This window comes from Falco rusticolus, chromosome Z (genome assembly GCF_015220075.1).
Source record: "Falco rusticolus isolate bFalRus1 chromosome Z, bFalRus1.pri, whole genome shotgun sequence".
Taxonomy (NCBI): Eukaryota; Metazoa; Chordata; class Aves; order Falconiformes; family Falconidae; genus Falco; species Falco rusticolus.
Genome location: NC_051210.1, coordinates 80235115 through 80253722, shown reverse-complemented (window position 1 = coordinate 80253722; position 18608 = coordinate 80235115). Strand labels below are relative to the sequence as shown.

At 52.5% G+C, this 18608-nt stretch overlaps 1 protein-coding gene across 1 annotated transcript in view; it reads right to left on the bottom strand.

Annotated features, from left to right (window-relative positions):
- RNF165 (ring finger protein 165) overlaps positions 1-11353 on the bottom strand; it is a 47465-nt gene extending 36112 nt beyond the window's left edge. Inside the window, exon 1 of the mRNA XM_037374251.1 lies at positions 11188-11353. Coding sequence (XP_037230148.1) covers positions 11188-11248 — 61 coding nt within the window. The 5' untranslated portion in view covers positions 11249-11353. The remainder of the gene's footprint in view (positions 1-11187) is intronic.
- Between the last annotated feature and the right edge of the window lie 7255 nt (positions 11354-18608).

Below are 18608 nucleotides of genomic sequence, written 5' to 3'. Positions count from 1 at the left end.
GAAAAGGTTCAAAGAGAGACGCTGGGCTGTGGATAAGGAATCCTAGGACAAGGACAGGGGTTCCCACACAGTTCGGGTGCATGTAAGCCAGCATAACGTATCCCCAAACCTGCTATCAGCTTCCTGGATGTTTCTGAGGTCTGGCACTTGATTTCATTAACGGGACTCAAAACTGCTTGTTATGGGAAGACCAGAGTCACGCTGGACACCTAACGAACACGCTTTGGCTTCCCTAACAGCAGCCCAACTCCTTTCAGGAGGAACTGCCTTCTGCCCAAGGGACAGGGAGGGGAGCTACCTTGCCTCGCTTCCCCTTGGACCATGTCCTATTTTTCTAAGCTTCTAACTACCTCCTGGCAATATTTTCCTTCCCAAGGGCACCTCTTCACCCTATAGAAGGAGCACCTGGATGGCATCACATGCCATCTGGATCTGGCACTACAGGACTGTGGCTGCAATTCCTGTTCGAGACCTCAGCTCTCATTTTCATTTGGGAAACTGTCTTTGGTCCTCACAATCCTGGAAACCCACCCTTGTTGCCAATAGAGGTGAGGGGGAGAGGCAGGGGCTGACATGACCTCCCTCGTTTTATAAAAGGCCAACGATATTTTGCAACCTTCTGCCCTGAGAACACAGTCTGCTTCTCCAAGACTCTTCTCAGGCATGAAAGCACTTTCTGTTGATTAAATAAATTCAACTTCTGCACACACTGAGGTCACGACATGGTTTCACAGTACAAGAACACAGAGGGCTGGGGCAGCCTGTTCCTGATCATTGCATGATTTCCAAATGAGTAGGAAACAATGAATCCATCTCTCAGATATGAAAAATAACCCCTATGTCTAGGTGAAACGTTTCTGTATGAAAAACCCAACTAAAAGATCATGATGAATTGGTTTTATTCCCTGCATCCAGTTGATGCTGTTTCATTTTCTGCCATAAGACAGGATTTCACTCCGAGGTTGTGGCCTATTTCATTTCACTTCAAATGAGACACTTAAAAGAGATTCCCACCCCCACCCCCACCCCGTTTTGGTGAAAAACTCAAAGACTATATAAACCCAGGAAAATAAATTTTCAGCCAGTGAACTGGAAAATAGTCATCACCATCAAAACTAGGTATCTGTGTTTTCACATAGCTCTAGTCCCTGGCAGCTAAGGTCAGGAGGAGTGCCACCAGCTGAGCTGCTGGTCCACCACCCAACACTCAGCCATGCACACCCCCCGCAGCCACCAGGACATGACAGCCCTTGCTGCGGGGCCCAATTCCTGGGCAATACTGTGTGTTTAGCTCGCAGCTTCATGGGCCAGCCTCAGAGACAACAGTCCGGCCACGGCCAGTTAATTTAGTGCAGGAAGGAGTCACGCAGAGAGCTGAGAAAGAGACTGAAGATGGACGACGGGTTTTGCTGCTGCTTTCATAAAAGCAGGGAAGTACAGAATCGTGAGGTTGGCAAAGGCCTTTAAGGTCATCAAGTCCAACTATGAAACCAGCGCTGCCAAGTCCATCACTAAACCATGTCCCTAAGCATCTCCATTTTAAATCCCCCCAGGGCGGGTGCCGCCAGCCCCCCGGGCAGCCTGTGCCAGCCTTGGCCACCCTTTCCGTGACGGGATTTTCCCTCATTCCCAACCTAACCCTCCCCCGGCACAAGGTGAGGCCGTTCCCTCTCGTCCTGTCGCCTGTTCCCTGGGAGAAGAGCCCGACCCCCCTGGCTCCAGCCCCTCTCAGGGGGTTGCAGGGAGCCAGAAGGTCTCCCCTCAGCCCCCCCTCTCCAGGCTGACCCCCCAGCTCCCCCAGCCGCTCCCCACAGCACTTGTGCCCCAGCCCCTTCCCCAGCCCCCTGCCCGGCTCTGGGCACGCTCCAGCCCCTCAGGGTCTGTCTGGGAGCGAGGGGCCCAGCGCCCACCGCGCCATTCCAGGGGCGGCCTCCCCAGTGCCGAGGGCAGGGGGACGGGCACTGCCCTGCTCCCGCTGGCCACACCAGTGCTGGCACCAGCCAGGATGCTGCTGGCCTCCTTGGCCACCTGGGCACACGGGGGGCTTGTGTTCAACCCAAACTGACCCAAGGGATATTCCATACCGTATGAAGTCTGCTCAGCAGTAAAAGCTAATAGAAAGGAGGAGGGTGCATGTGTTATGATGACCTTTGTTTTCTAGAGCAACCACTACAGGTACAGAAGCCCTGCTTCGCAGGAACCAACTGGACATCGCCTACTGATGGGAAGTAGAGAATACATCTTTTATTTTCCTTTGCTTCACTAACCTACCTTTATCTTGACTCATGAGTGCTTTTCCATCCTATTTTCTCCCCCTCTGCCCAGCTAATGAGGGGAGCAACCAAGTGGCTTTGGTGGGCACCTGGCAGCCAGCCAAGGTCAACCCACTACAGGATGATACTGAAGTTTCCCACTCAAGCCAACGAGGGCTGAGCAAAACCAGCTCATTAGTGCTTTTGGTAGAAGACAGATAAGATTTTCTCCATTCAGCCTCACAAAGAGCTGCCTGCAGCCCATTGATCTTGAAGGAGGCTGTGCCTGAAGGAGCAGTTTATGGAGTGAGTTTTGCTCTGTCAATGGGGTTTGCCGGTGACCAGTGTGGGAGGGGACTCTTTTTAATAAGGGTGCATGCAACTGAGACATTTGTTATTTAAAAAAAAAAAAAAAAAAGGCTCATAACCCCAAGCCCACTCATGTCATGCTATCTTGGTGCAGGAAACCTCCTTGGTCCTTGTCTCAGTCCCTGGAGATTTGTGGGATATCACAGACAGTGGCTGGACAAAATAAGGCTTCTCCCAACACACTGATTGCTCCCAACATCTATAAAGCCTCATTGTGATGGACCTTGAATGGACCAGTGCCTGGGGATGCTACATCCCATCCATTTTCAGTTCAACCCTGCTCTTTTCCAAACGTTTTGAGCAAATATGTTGAGGGGGTTTTCCCTCATTTTCATGCCTTAGACACTCATCTCCAGACCCTACCAACACCCTCATCTCTCATCATGGAGAACACAGACCAAAGATGCTCAATTTTAGTGAAGCAAAGCTTCAAACACTCCCAGTCCCTTCCAGGTCCTAGTGTTGAGGGAACTTCTTAATTTCAATTAGCCATTCATGCAGTAAACCCCCCCAAGGAGGGGGCAAGCTATCAGGATCCGACCCTCCAGGGCTTCCCACCGTGGTGATGCAAAACCAGGCACGCCGGCAACAAGATGTTTATAGCCCAATGATTCATAATACTGCAGAGTTTGCAGGAAATGTAACACCATTCATGATTAAGAAATGCTCTTGTTTTCTGCTAAATATATAAAATAATCACTCATCCCCTGAGAACCAGATGCAAATTATACATAGTACTAGCCTCATATGCCAACCGCTATAATTCCGGTGCAGCATGAAGCCGTTTCCCAGGGCTCTAGAAGTCCCTTAATCTGCCTTTTGACGTCAAATGATAAATTTCTTGCCTGGGATCATTAACAGGATGACTAATGAAAGCTGATAAGTGAATTTATAAATGAAATTAAAGATATTAATATTAAAGGCCAGGCTACAAGAAAGAGAAACGTGGATTTAGCAAACCACAACAAGAAGCCCAGTAATCTGCATGAGATTTGCAGCTTCTTTCCTGCTGGGTAAATCAGAGATGTGCTATTTTTCATCTGGAGGTTGTAGAAACAGCCAAGCTTGACAGACACCTCTCCTGAAGCATTAGCACCTCCACTACTTTCAGATGCTACCCGAGATTTAAAAAGCTCCTGTTTGAGTTTGCCAGCAAATGCCATGCCAGGGCTGAAAACACGCTGGTGGTCCTGCAAAGATAACTGCACCACCGAGCCCACATGCAGACAAAATACCTTCAGTCTGTGGTCAGTTTGCTGACAATTACTTTTTTTAAAAAAAAAAAAAACAAAAAAAAAAAAAACAACACACCTCACCTCAAACTAGACTCTTATCTTACTCATCCCAGGATAAATGCCAAGCAACTCTTTTAAAAGCTGAGGACTTATTTTGGATTCATGCACAGATAAACAAGTTCAGACCTTTGCAGCTTGGTGCCTCATGCCAGGTCCAGGCAGCTTCACCATGAACCCACAGCTCGTTTCTGACTCCAGCTGCTCCTCACTGAGGTTTGGGCTTACAGGAGAGTCTATTTACATCTCAGCTCCCACCAGCTGATGTTGATCAGCCTTGAGTGGACCAGAAGAACACCCTCCACTGCCTCAGGTAGCACAGGCAAATGAGACCTTACCCAATGCTGCAGGGCTGTGTGCGAACAGGCACCTCTTCTGCTATTAAAAAAAAACAAAAAAACAAAAAAAAAAAGGAGAAAATTCCTTTTGCCTGTAGATGCCCAGTTTTCAAGCAGATGTGTTATGGAAACAGGTTGGTTGGGCAAGTGCTCATGAGTGGTGCTTCCTCACGTATCCACAGCTTTCAAAAAAACCAAGATCCCTTTGGGTATGTCAGTACCTTGACTTAGCAGTGTGACTGAAGGAAAAGTGAGATGCCACCAGGAGTGTAAGAAAGCCCAGATGCACAGCACTAAGCACCACTGGGCAGGGCTCGTTTGCTACAGGGTTGTTTCCCAATCCCACCCTCCACTGGAGGAGCCTGGCGTGGGGCAGCCACAGCGTGACAGATGCCCAGGGGACCTCGTGTTTCTGAATATCATTCAGAGACCCTCGCAAGCCTGAAGAAAAAGATGAGAGAAGGTTTTCAGAGCAGCCTCTAACTCAGCCCCAGGGTTGAGTGCCTGACTACTTGGCCTGGTGGGCTGTCCAGTTCCACCAGAGACCTGCTCAAGGTCCCTGCAAAGAAGTCCCAGAAGGTATCCATGGCCTGGCTTTCTCCTCACTTAGGGGAAATGGGTGCTCCTTGTACCATTTGGGGAAGAAGGTGGAGGAGCAAAGCATGGTAACAGCTCCACAGCACCACTTGAGCTCCCCAGGGAAAACCAGCAATGGCTGGTGCCTCCATCTAAGCTGACCCACACCTCAGGGTGTCACCTCCAGGCAGGGAAGCTGCTGCAAGTGGCCAGGAGTGGAGGGATGCAGTATGAGACACAGAGACGTCCAGGTCCTTCTCCAAGCTACCGAAATCCCCATCCAAACATCTCCCTGCAGGCATGTCCTCCCTTGGAAAGGTCCCAGCCCGTGGGTACCAAGCTGCCCCTTACTGCCTCTCCCCATAACCTGCGTCTTCACTGCTTCCAGCACCTGCTTTGCTTCTGACCCTGCTGGGTTGAGTCTCTCAAACCAAAACAGTAATGTTCATTAAAGAGCTACAAGCCATACACATGCAACTTTCCTGCAGGCACATTTTACAGCCTTTAAAGGGAGGGAGAGAAAACAGCAGCGGTTAAGGACACTTACCAAGAGGGATCCACAACAGCACGCGCCAACCAGCCCAGCCCAGCCGGGGCTGGGAAATGTAAAGGACCAGCAGGCAGGAAAATGGGTGAGAAAAGGTCCCGGGAGACTGCAAAAGTGAGCAAGAGGAGGAGCAGAAAGGGTTAAGCAAAGGTGGTGGGGAGGCATGGAGCAGGCACGGGTTTGCTTTCCCTTCCTTCTGGCTGCTGCCAGCTCTCCGGTCCCTGACGCTCTTGCTCTAGCTGAAAAGTGATTCGAGGCTTTTTTATTTTACAGGGAGAATTTAGCCATTCCCAAAAGACCCAGTTTTTGCCCCAGGAAGGTTTAGGACCACGCAAGGATTTAACTGGGGGGATCTCCCATGGGGTCCTGTGCTGAGCTGCTCAGGAAACCACAGCCCCTCTGCCAAACCTGACTGCAGACCAACCCACTCCGTCTCCCAGAATTGAACCCAAAACCATTGGAAATTTATCGTTTTCCCCACTGGACGTCAGCCCCCCCTCTCAGTGCCCACCTGCAGGTCCCTGCCCTGGCCCTGCTGCAGCCACACATCACCCTTCCCCTTCCCAATCCACCATGTCGGTTGGAAAACCTCCCGAGTGTCGTAGCCGGAGTTTCGAGCACCAAGTTTGCCGTAAGCAGCAGTGTGAAGCTCTATTTTGTCTACTACCCTTTGATCAAAAAGCCTTGTCTTAGCGCCCGACTCCAGGCGCTGCAGGTTTTATGCAGAAACACCCAAGTACCATGAGAAGTCCAAGAGTCATAAAATTTGGCCATGCCATCACACTTTTCCTCATTGCCAAACCAACTTGGGTCTTGGAGGTTGCAGGTATTGGAGATGATCTAGCTGTAGAAGACCTTTTTCAAAGCCTCCTCTCGCATTTCTGTCACGTTTATTTAATGCTTCCCAAAATGAGGGCTCCCATGCTAAGGGTGGGAAAGGCTTTTCTCTGCTGAGCTGCTGCAGCATCTGTCTATCCCCTTTTGAACATCCCTAGAGGCAGGGACTTTCCAGCTCTGGCACAGGACAGCCCCAGCGTACGGTTTGGGTTTGAACCAGCATGTAAATGGGCAGGAGGGGATGCCCGTGCCCTCGCTACCCAGCATCACGCCCCGCAGAGCCCCCAAGAAAGCCATCTCCACCTCTCCTTCCAGCCCTGCACCTCCAGCGGTTGCAACCATCTTCCGTCTGCTCAGTGGAGAGGGATGAGCCGATCTTGCATGTCCCGGGTGCTCCCCGTGGCACTTGGCGGGTGGGGGTTCTCCTACAGGTTTGGGAGGACGTGGCTCCCACGCCTGCCCCAGCAGTGCTCCATCCTCCCCTTTCAGCTAACGAGGTGCTCCCCAAATTATAGGCAGGGTTTAAAACAATGACAAAACAAGGAAGCTCAGACTTACTCTAGGACAGTCCTTCCAGGAGGTTCACGGAGGAGGACTCTGCGCAAGACCGGCGCCTCGGCGAGGACCGAGGCCAGAGGCGGTTATGGTAGCATCCCGGCACCTATGGATCCTGCCCCCTGGCTTTGGCACCCCACACTCTGTCCGGGACTCACCAAGCGATGCCAGACTGTGTCCCTGCTGCGCCCCACCGCCTCATCCCCCCCCAGCTGGAGCAGCTCCTGGGTTTTGTGGTAAACACTCCCCCAAGACCCCCTGCCCCAGCATTGCTGCTGCATTTGCATTCTCACTTGGGCACCAACTCACCAGTTCTTAAATAACAAACTTCCACGGGGCCAGATCCGCACACAGCGAGGTAAATCCAGATCAGCTCTCATTAGACTTTGCTGATAATTCCCAATATGAGCAAAAGGTGACTGCTATTTGTTTATCTTTTCCTTTAAAATGATGGAAATTGTGACACTGCCCCAAAATCCCCGTGTGAGAGACAGATCGGTCCAGCTCCCGTTCGGCATCGTTAAATGCACGCAGATATGTATAAGACCTTTACACAACCCTTATATAAATGAATCTCAGAGCCTGTTTTGTCCATGTTTGGGATTATCTGCCTCCCTGTTATTGAAAGAAGTTATTTAAAGCAGCCCAGGAAGACAGGTTGGTGCTGGAGAGATGTATAGGCTTTATAGAAACCACTGCATGGGCCTCCACACCCACAGCAGCACCACCAGCACGTGACTCGTCTTGGATTTCCTCAGCCCGCGATGCTAAAATAAAAAAAGATTATTTTCTTTGTACCAGGTGGCTTTTCAAGACTCAGGAGTGTCAAAGGAATTAAGTCATTAAATTGCGGATGTGTTTTTGATGGATTATGAGCTATGAAAGCCTGGTGGTTACTGGCTAATAAGGCTGGGAGGTTGATGGGGGTAGGGGGGTGGGGGTAATGTTTCCTGATGTAAGAATGTGTTTCTAACAAGACAGGTCAAAATACGATGCGGATGATAAATCGCTTAGTACAAGTTGCCATTAACCCAGCAGTTTTCCGTATTATTAGATTACCAGGGTACCCTCAGAGTATATTGAACAAACAGTTTTGCTCTGTATTAGCGCTAATTTGCAGAATAAGATGGGGGGGTTATCATGCTCGCTGCAGTGAATCCGCCACTCCAAACAAAGGGGCAGCTGCCGGCAGGTGTCTGTAGCGCGAGGTACATTTCGGAGGGGACTGGGTTTATCCATGTCGGGGTTTCAGGGTAGGGTTTCGGGGAATGCAGAAGGGGAGGGATTTCATTTTTTCCCACATCATAACCCAAATCTCATTGTCTCACGTGTGGGGGGGGGTTGAATTATTAAAAAAAAATAAATTAAAAAAAAAAAAGGAAAGGAGGGAGGGGATAATAAAAAAATCATCACATTGGAAAATGATCAGCCCCAACAGGCATGCATGTCTCCCTTCATGCAAGCGAGAAGCACAGCCTCCCTCCTCGGGATGCGTACGGGGACATGTGTCACGCACGGAGCTCAGCGCTGGCCCGGGGCGAGGATGGAGCGAGAACAAAGGGCCACAGCATACACTACATCCAGGGGGGAGCAGGGGGGGCAACCTGCTTGTGCTCATACAAGGTGGGGGGGACAGGATGGCCAAACAGTCATCAAGATACACGGAAAAGGAAATATGGAGAAGGAAATCATAAATAAATGTTTCAAAAAAACAACCAAACTCAGGATCAAGCTAGGAGGGAGGTGGAAAGGCACGGCCTTGCAAAATGATGCGTCTCTTCGAGGGATGCTGGGGTAAGGCAGGGCGGGTTGCTGGAGCCACTTGCTTTTGTTTTGTTTGCTAGCGGCTCCTCTTGAAATTTTAGCGGTGGGGAACCGACCTGCTGAATTTGTCTTCCTCTCATTAAAGACAAATAACCAATCCTTGTGCCTCCCCCGCTCCTGTGGAAATGCAATTAAAGACAAGATGCTCCCCCCCTCCCCACTCCTCCCCAGCGCTATCTTCTGTTTTTGGGAGCCCTGACTTCCCTCAGTTTCTTGTGGAACCCCAAGCCAGAACTGGGGAGGTTTTAAAACAGGACCATTTTGCAGACCTGGGAAAGGAGGTCTGGCACAGGAACAAGGACGGGTGACCGGTATTATTATCGCCTTGCAGCCGCAGCAAAACTGCTCACTGACCGCAATTGGGTTGTCCATTCCTCCCTGCTTCCAATATTTTAAGGTTCCCAGTGACTTTCTCCCAACCCCCTAGTTTGCTTTTTTTGACCAAATCGGGTTATTCAGAAGATGGTGGGCCTGGAGGCTTCAAGCATGAAAATGTAGTTACAACATTAGCAGCTGGGATGGTTTTACGAGCCCTGCTTTACAGGGGTCTAGTGAAGATATTTATAGCATGCCAGTCGCCGCGGGACCAAGGCACGGCAACTTCTCGCCTAGCAGATGGTGGGCAGGGTGCTCACATATATGCATATGTTTAAATATACAGCTAATAGGTTAGACGGATTTTTTTTTTCTCCAGGTTCATTTACCTCTTGTTAATCAGGTGTTTTTGGAAAAAAAAAAAAAAAAAAAGGATAGCTCCCCCCCATTCATCTGGAGGTCATCCCTCTCATTTTAGTATCAGTCTGGTAAGGAGTGTGCAATGTTGTAACTAGAATGAAATAAGCAGCAGACCCTTCATCAAATATCAGGGTTGTTTGTTTGGTTTTGGGTTTTTTTTGGGTTTTGTTTTTTTTTTGGGGGGGGTGTTGGTTAATAACAAGGGCTTGGATTTATACACCTTTTTCTTTTTGCTGTTCTGCAGTAAAACAGAATTCTGCATCGGCACAACAGTAATACGGACTGTGCATCTAGGGAGTATGGATACACAGACTAATGCTGAGAGTAGATATGGGATAGGAGGAATAAAAAGAAAAAAAAACGTATTAAAAAGCCCCCATATCTGCACTACTGGGAAAAAAATCCACTCACTCAAACCTCACGATGGGGGAAAGCAAGGAAAAAATCTAAACAGCAGGATACGACAATAAATGGGAAAACAGCAATAGAAAAAGCACACTAGGTTAATATAGGAAAACTAGTTTCTTTATTGAGAGATTGTATATTAGTATTAGTGGAATTGTGTGTAACAATGTCATCATGCACACAATACAAAAAGGCAAGGCCCACCATGCTATGGAAGGGCAACAGAACAAAAGCAGCGTACACTGAGCAGATGTATAGGCTACAGCACATTACATTTCAGCAGGGTATGTCTCTACAGAGAGATTTACATCAGAAACTAGGTAATGTAAAAAAATACAGACCATGCTTTAGTTTTAGTACAAGAAAAAGGTGGAGATACACAACCAAAGGATATTCGATACAGAAAATTACCCACAAAATAAGAACAGGAAGTAATTTAGCACAGCAGAAAAAATGTTATCCCTGTTTAATGGAAAACCATTTTGCCAGTCGTTTCTTTTCACAATCAGAATTTAAGGGTGTGGGGGGGTGTTGGCCACATCGGAGGTGTGCTAATGGGATGGGACACTTGTGGCTGACAGGGCTGGGGCGATGGCGCGTGGGGCCGGCCGGGCGAGCGGCTGGGTGGGCGCAGGGCCAGCTGTCAGCAGCGGTGTCACCACTGCCGGGACTGGGATGCTGCACCCCACTGCGGGTGGCTCTCGCCAGCACGCTCTGGGGGTGGGGGGTGTGTGTGTGGTATTTTAGCCCCTGTTGAGCCACAGCTCTTACTCTCCACCTCCTTTCCAATTATATCGTTGGAATTAAGGCCAGTTGCTGGATTTCCCCTCTTCAATTTGATTTTTTTTTGGGGGGGGAAGAGGGGTGTTGCCCGTAATTTGGGGGCGTCTGGCCCGCTCGAAGTCCCCCAGGAGACTCTGCGCCCAACGACCACAGCAAAATGAATCCACTTAACAGGAATTTACAGTGCAATGTACTCAGCTAAACAGGATGAAGGTACAAAAATGGCTGTTATCGTCTACAGCTACGCTGAAATGGCCTGGTGGCTAGGCTACACGGCGAGACGGGGGGGGAGTGGGGGGGTAAATTAAAAAATAAAAATAAAGATTAAAAACTAAAAAAAGGCAAATGGATCTACCGAAGCACGGGCTTGGGGGTGCGGGCGGGAGCTGGGCAAGAGGGGACCGGGACCCCCACAGCGGGTACTGCTGGGGGGGGGGGGGGCGCGGAGCCCTGCGCGCCTGCGGAGCGAGGCGGGCTCGCCCCAACCGCCCACCTGAGCGCACGGCGAGACCGCGGGGAGGGCCGGGGGGCGGCGCCCTCCTCACCGCGGCCGGGGCACCCGCGGCCCGGGCCGAGCCCTCCGCCCGCCCACACAGCAACCCCGCCACCCCCCCTCCCTCAGCGCGGAGCGGCCCCGGGACGCGAACCCGCGGCCCCCGCGCACGGCGCGGTACCTCTGTTGCGCACGGAGCCGAAGACGGGCAGCACCAGGTAGCCGACGTGCACCAGGACCATGCTGCGGCCTTTGTGGCGCGGCGCGGCGCGGCCCGGCCCGGTCCCGCCGGCCCCTCCGACGCGGCGGCGAGTGGCGGCCGCCCGCTCCGCCGGCACACAAAGGCGCCCGCCGCCAATGGCAGAGCGCCGGCGGCCGGAGGCCCCGCCCCTCCTCCGCTCGGCCCCGCCCCTCTGCCCGCCCTGCCGGCCAATAGGAAACTACAGGAGGGCGGAGGGGGCGGGCCGGGCGCGAGCCCGCGTCGGGCGCGCGGGTGCGCGGGGGGGGGGTGTGCAGGGGCGGGCGTGCACGCGCAGCATGGACGGGCGCACACGTGCCCGAGGGAACACATGCGTGTGCGCGCGTGTCCCGCAGCACGTGCGCACGCAGGCACGCAGGCGCGGGCACATGCTGTGTGCGCGCGCGCGGCACGCGGGGACACGGTGCGTGGGCGCTGGCGCACGTGCACGGAGGGACGTGCGCACACCGGCGCGCGTGCGTCGGCACGCGGCCACGCGTCGGCATGCAGGTGCGGGTGCGCGCGCAGGCACGTGGGCACGATGCATGGGCACCGGCACACGTGCGCAGATGCACACACGCGGGCACGCGCGCGCAGGCAGGCACAGGCACACACAGATGCAGACAGATGTGCACACACGCATGCATGTCAGTGTGCCTGCACACGCCCACAGGCATACAGCTGCACACGCACACTCAGGCACGTGGAGACCGTGTACGGGCACTGGCACACGTGCACAAAGGCACATGCATACTCGGGCACATGCATGCAGGTCAGCATACGTGCATGTCAACACACATACACACAGGCATGTGGGCACAATGTGTGGGCACTGGCACAGGTACACAACTGTGCATGCATAGTCAGGCACATGCATGCGGGTCAGCATGCACACAGGCACATGCACACGCCACATACCCACAGCCCCACACACACATGCAACCGCAGAGGCACGCGTGCACACACACATCCATGCAAACGGCTGCGCAGCTGCACATATTCCCATGGAAAACCTGGGTGTGTGTGTCCCCCCCAGCCAGTGCTGTGCCCTGCCTGCAGCACATGTGGCAAACACACGTGGGGCCGGGCCCAAGGCAGGGGTCACACCGGCTCGCGTAGGGGGCTCGTCCCCCTCCCCACGGGTGACACGCTGACCTGTTGTGCTGACACCCCAGTCACCGCCAGAACTTCTTCGCTGGGGTATCGCTGACCTCAAATGGCTGAGCCCGCAGGGATGCAGAGAGCGCCTGGAGACCCCCCAAGCTCGGAGCCACCCTCCTGGTGGGGCAAAGAACCCGTGTGGCACAAAGGACAATCCCCCCCACCCCCAAACCCCCCAACCGGCAGCTCATCCCTATTTACTTCCAACTACAGTAACAAAACCGGGAAAGAACCCGTCACACCGGAGGGGGTCCTGGCAGGGCGCGGGGGCCTGGGAAGCATTGTACCCTGCCGCACACCGCATTTTTGGTAGCCTTGCTCCCCCGTCCCCCTTGCTTGCCCCCCCAGTGCCAGCCGCTGCCCCGCCGTGGGGAGCCCCCGTAATCCCCACTTAGCTTTATCCCTCCCGTGCATCTGGCAGGTTTAAGCACTCGGCAGCCTCCTAACCTATATGTGCCATGGATTTGTTCGCCTGGATTATTGCATTGGGTTTGTCACTGGGTTTATTTAATTTCTTTTTAACTCCCACCCCCACCCCCACCCCGATCTGAATTAAAATGAGGGGCTTGGCAACCTGGGTCGGGTAACCCTTTCCCTCCCAGTCTTGCAGCCTGAGGGCAGATGGATCTGCAGACAGCGGGGACAGCTGCCAGTGCACACTTGCTGCCTTCTCCAAAGCGGCGGCGGCCACCCAAAAGGGCTCTTTTGGGTAAGTTTTCACACCACTGCTGCACCAAGCTCCCGTCAAACTGCAGCTGAAAAAGTCCCAGGTCCCCACTGCCTCCAAGTGCCCACCCGACTGCATCCCAGTTGGGATTTTCTTTCCTGCCTTGCCCCTCCTCAGTGTCTCCCAGGGGGGTTTATGGCAGGGGAGTGGGGAAAGGCTGGGCCTTGTCCCCTGCTGTCACCAGGCTGCTCTGAGAGATGCCCACAGCATGGCTTGGCCAGCCCCTGATCTGCAGAGCTCAGCATTTGCAGGTAGCACGCATCGTCCCACCAGCACGACTGTTTCCGAGGAAGGAGCAAACTTAGGGTTTGGGTTTTTTTCCCATGCTTTTGCTGTAACAAAACGCTCCCCATGCCCCATTTGCGGTGCAGCATGGAGGAACTGCCGCTTTCCACCCATTTCTACCAACGGTGAGAAATAGCTTCCAGCAGCGAGGCGCGATCTGCTTGAGCTCGCTGCATTGAACGCGTCCGACGAAGGGAAACTGCTTTAACCATGGTGGCTGCAGGATAGGCTCTGGGGGACTCCCAGGACATGCCAAGCACCCCAGTGTCCCCTCCGTGGTGCCCTGTGACAGCCTCTAGCCCCAGGCTGGGGGCTGCAGCCCCGCTGCCAGCTCCGGTTGCCTTGGGCAGCTGCTCCGGTGTCCCCCAGCCCCGCTGCAGCAGTTGTTGTGGCTATTTCACAGGGCTCAGCCCCTCACCCTGGGACACCCGATAGGTTGCTGAGGCTTTGTGTGTCACACAGATGCCACAGGCACAAGTCGACGTTAAAATTAGCCCTTGGCTTCCTCCTGCCCACGTGGCCAGTGCCCATTGGGGTCCCCACAATGCAGCTTCTGAGGTCCCAGCACTCCCAGTTTGGGGCAGCTTCCCACTTTTGCCCCAAACTCCCCTTAACACTGTGAAATTCTTCTTCAACGTGATGTTCTCCAGCCTCATGGCTGTCACATGTGCCACCATACCTGTCAAGTAGATGTTTTGGAGATGCTGCAGCACAGGCATCGGGGCACTGGAGATATCTCACCCCTCAGTCCTATGGGAAAGGTTTTTCCCCTCAGCCAGCCACACATGGAGGATATTCAATAAATATAAAGGCGATACAGAGCAGCTGAGAAGTTCTGGGGTACATATGGCATATCAGCCACCGTCCTTGGGCAGGTCTGGAGGTGACCATAACCCTCAGCTCACTGACAGACCTGGCGCTCACCCTCTGCCCACCTCAAAGCCCTGGGTAATTTAGATTTCATACAGGATTTTTCACCTTCTTGAAAAACTGAGCTGGGTGAAATCCTTCAGGCAGTCAGGATAGGATCAACCAGCTAAAAAATTGATGAGCCAATTTCCTTTAAATTAGGCGTGGGGGTGGGGGGGTTGGCAGGCCTCTGGCAGGGTGGTGGAAAAGCCCCAGTGAAGGGCTTTTGCCAGCAGATTTGAAGCCATGGTTTGCTCAAGAAGGACATCTCACACCCCCAGAGGCCGTTACATGGCAGGATGGGGAGCGTGGGATTGATGGCAGGGAAAGATCTGATGCCTCACTCCTTGTAGGGATGAAGCACGAGGATGACATGATCTCTTTGCTAGATGATGGTCTGAGGCTTTGATTATTTTCTGATCTTCAGCTACTCTTCGGATAATGATTTCCTTGGCAGGTGTCTTGATGCCCATGGTGATGCAACCCCATGGCTGGATCTTTGGTGGGGCTTCTAGGGCAAGGGTGGTGGGAAGGGTGGTAGGTCTAACAAACCCTATGAAGAAGAACAGGTCTGGGGGTTTTGAGGGTCTCAAGTCTTAGATGGGAGGGAGACAAAAAGTCTGTTGGGCTTGGAAGATCAGCACCGAAGAGAACCTCCAGGGAAAAGTGACGGTGGAAAAATTAAAGGCAAAATTAAGAACAGACAGAGAAAGGGTGGAAATGGAGGAGAAACACACAGCAAACACTGTAGCACCATACTGTGCCTGGGAGCAACCCAAACCCAGGTGGGGAGCCCAAAAGTGGGGGGCTGCTGGTTCGTGAAGGGGCTTTATTGGAGATTTATTTACACTGACATTTAATACATGCTTATTTTACTCCTTTATCTTCTGCTTCCCTGTAATTTTCTCTCTTCTGCTTTTTACTCCCTTTCTTTATTTTCTCAATCAACAAAAACAAACAAAAAAAGACAAGGTAGAGAAGATGGTTATGCATTCACTTAAAGGGAAACACTTCAGCATTTCAATTTTCTAGTTTTATGCGAGAAAATAAGAAAACAGGTAAAAAGCTCAGACCCAAAGAGCAGCTGTTTGGGAGGGGAGAAGGAAAACACGGTGCTGCTATTTTGCCAGAGTAGATTTGAGATCTGTGGACCAGAAGTCTCTCCAGAGGAAAGCAGGAGGCAGTTTTTCCTCTTTGCCCAAGACTGGGTGTTTTGGGGAGCTCACAGCTGCTCAGAGGGACTCAGCACCCCCCCAGGTGTCCCGTGCCCAGAGCCGGGCAGGGGGCTGGGGAAGGGGCTGGGGCACAAGTGCTGTGGGGAGCGGCTGGGGGAGCTGGGGGGTCAGCCTGGAGAGGGGGGGCTGAGGGGAGACCTTCTGGCTCCCTGCAACCCCCTGAGAGGGGCTGGAGCCAGGGGGGTCGGGCTCTTCTCCCAGGGAACAGGCGACAGGACGAGAGGGAACGGCCTCGCCTTGTGCCGGGGGAGGGTTAGGTCCGGTATTAGGAAAATTTCTTCACTGAAAGGGTTGTCAAGCACTGGACCAGGCTGCCTGGGGAAGTGGTGGAGTCACCATCCCTGGAGGGATTTAAAGACGTGTAGATGTGGTGCTCAGAGCCATGGGTTTGTGGTGGGCTTGGCAGTGCTGGGTTAACGGTTGGATTTAATGATCTTAAAGGTCTTTTCCAACCTAAAGGATTCTATGGCGCCCCATTTACGTCTCATCATTTTGCTAGAATTGAATTTGCTTCGAGGAATTTCATCCTCTGTTTGCTGGGGTATGGCAGCCTACAAAACAAAGTCATTCTTCTGACGTGTGATAGTTGTTGCAAAATGGGAGCCGTGATGTTTTGCTGCACTGAGATCAGAGCAGGATAGCGGGGCTGATCAAATGCTTCCTTCGAATTACACTTCTAAGTACACATCCTTGACTTAGACCCTCTGACCCCCTACAGAGAGGGCAGGCATTGGGCTTTAGGATATTTCCCATCACCCTATATTTCAAGAATGGCCCCTAATTCATCCTTTCTCTTCTGGCCTAGCCATATTTTGGGGGAGCAGATGTTCTGGTGTATTTTGATTGGTGGTCCCCGATGCTCTCTCTGTTCCAGCATCCCGTCAGCTCCCTGCAGCAGTGGCTTTGGGATGCAACCATGGCCGGTATGAGAGCCCGGGTGGAAGGAAAGCCCTCTTCTGGCAACATGCTTAGCAGCAGCCTTGCTGCCAAACCAATTTCTGCCACTAATCAAGGACTTTGCAATATTTTATTTATTAAATCCGCTCCTTGCTCTCAAGGTGGCTTTGCATGAACCAAAAATAAGGCAAGGTCAATAGCGCCTGTCCATATTTCCAGATCCCAGGCTCAACACCTGGAGAAACAACCCTCAGTCAGATTCATCAGTGGTTAATTACCTTGAAATCACAGCTGGGTAATTTAATTTCAGCATTATGTCCAGATGATTTGATTTCTTTTACTCCTCCCAGGGCCTGTTTCCCTGCCATGGGATGGATGCTGGCTGCGTGGGCAGGGTCTGGCCAAGTCGACCCAGTCTGGCATGCTTAGGAAAACAAAAAAGATCTGTCTTTTCACATCCACAAGCCCTGTTGCCTGTTATGGGGGGCACTTTCCCCCGTTCTGGGGGACGCAGGGGAGGATGCGATGGCAGCCCGGAGCCCGTATCCTCCGGCTTTGGTGCCATCTAGTGCCTTCCCACGGGCTGCTTCCAGCCCAGCCTTTCTGAGCTAAAATGTCGGTGGCCAAATCGCCTTAAAAATCATTTAATATTACCTCTTTTGCAGACTGGGTGCTGCTGAGAGCCCTCGCCTCCACCCACACAGCCCCCCTACAAGCCTTTCCATGGGGGTAGGGGCAGGTCAGGCCGAGCCTGGAGCATCAGGAATCAAGGAGATTCTTCCCTGGAACACAAGAAAGGGGAAGATGTAGGTGTAAAGCTAATTTTGAAGTATTTGGAGAACTTTTCTGAGCATTTTAGAGTTTTGCTATACCCTGCACAAGCTGAGAGTGCTGGTCCAGGGCAAGACCTCACATTGGCCATTGAAAGATGGAGGAGCTCAGCATCACCCCTCCGAAAACTCGGCTGTAGCATGTAGTGCTGCCGCTGCTTACCAGGCTATAAAGCATTGTAACAACACTTTTTTGGCTGGCAGAGAGCTCATACCCTCCTGGAAAGCATGCTTCCTACCTTGTGCCATGCCCAGGTGGGACCGCTTTAAAAATTGCCCTAATTCTTCCTCTTACCAAGCAGCTGGAGGAAGGAGATATTGCACAAGGAGCCAGTTGCTCCACAGCTCCAAGCAGGCTGGGGTTTTTTAATGGCCTGAGACTATGTTTTAGTAGTATCCCAGCCACAGAAGAGGTCCTCACATGCTCTCAGGTGGTGTGGAGGGACTGTCAGGTGTGCGCCAGGGGCTCATCCTCCTTTTGCAGTGGAGATGATACTAAGCAATTCTCACTCAACAAGCCTTGTCTGAGGCATGCTGTGAGCTGCCTTTTGAAGTTATCCCTCTTTTCATTAGGATTTTCTCACCCTTTTGTCTTCTGCTGCGGGTGTCTTACTCCTCCACCCTGCTCTTCACCTTCCTGCTGTTGACTGAATGGCTTGAGTCTGCACTGGGTTACCTCAAAGGCCACCTGCACCCATCTCCCCACCTCTGCGGGGGACAGGGGTCTTCAAACCACGGGGGAACCCACCCTGACTGATGGAAAAAAGATGGAAAAAATAAACCCCAACTGAATGAATAATAATATTGAGACCAGTTTTGTACCTCCCTGCAGCAGCAGAAGGGCACCACGCTGCTCTCCGGTCCCTTAAGCATGTCCCAAACTTCATATGTCAGGGTCTGAGGTGGTGGCATGGGTTTGGGTCACAAGAGGGGTCCAAGGGCTATGTTGGGGCTGTCTGATGCTCACAGTCAAGAATAAATCTACAAGACACCCATGGCAAATGGGTGCATCAGCACAGGTAACACCCAGTCTTCAATTATTCAAGGGAAGGCATCTGCTTACTCGCTGCAGCCTAAGTAATGCATGATCATTTGAACAGCTTCACACCTCCCCTGCAGCCGACAGACACCAAAAAGCCCCATGACTGTGTAAAGTGTTGAGGGATGGGTCAAGTGTCTGGTTAGTGCATCCTGGGGTTGTTGGTGCAAACCTCCACCTGCCCCTGAGTTCCTGGGGAAGGCTGCACTGTACATACACCCCCGCCCCAACATGCTCCTGGCCCCCAAGTCTGGCTTTTCCCAGGCCAGACCTGCTCTGTG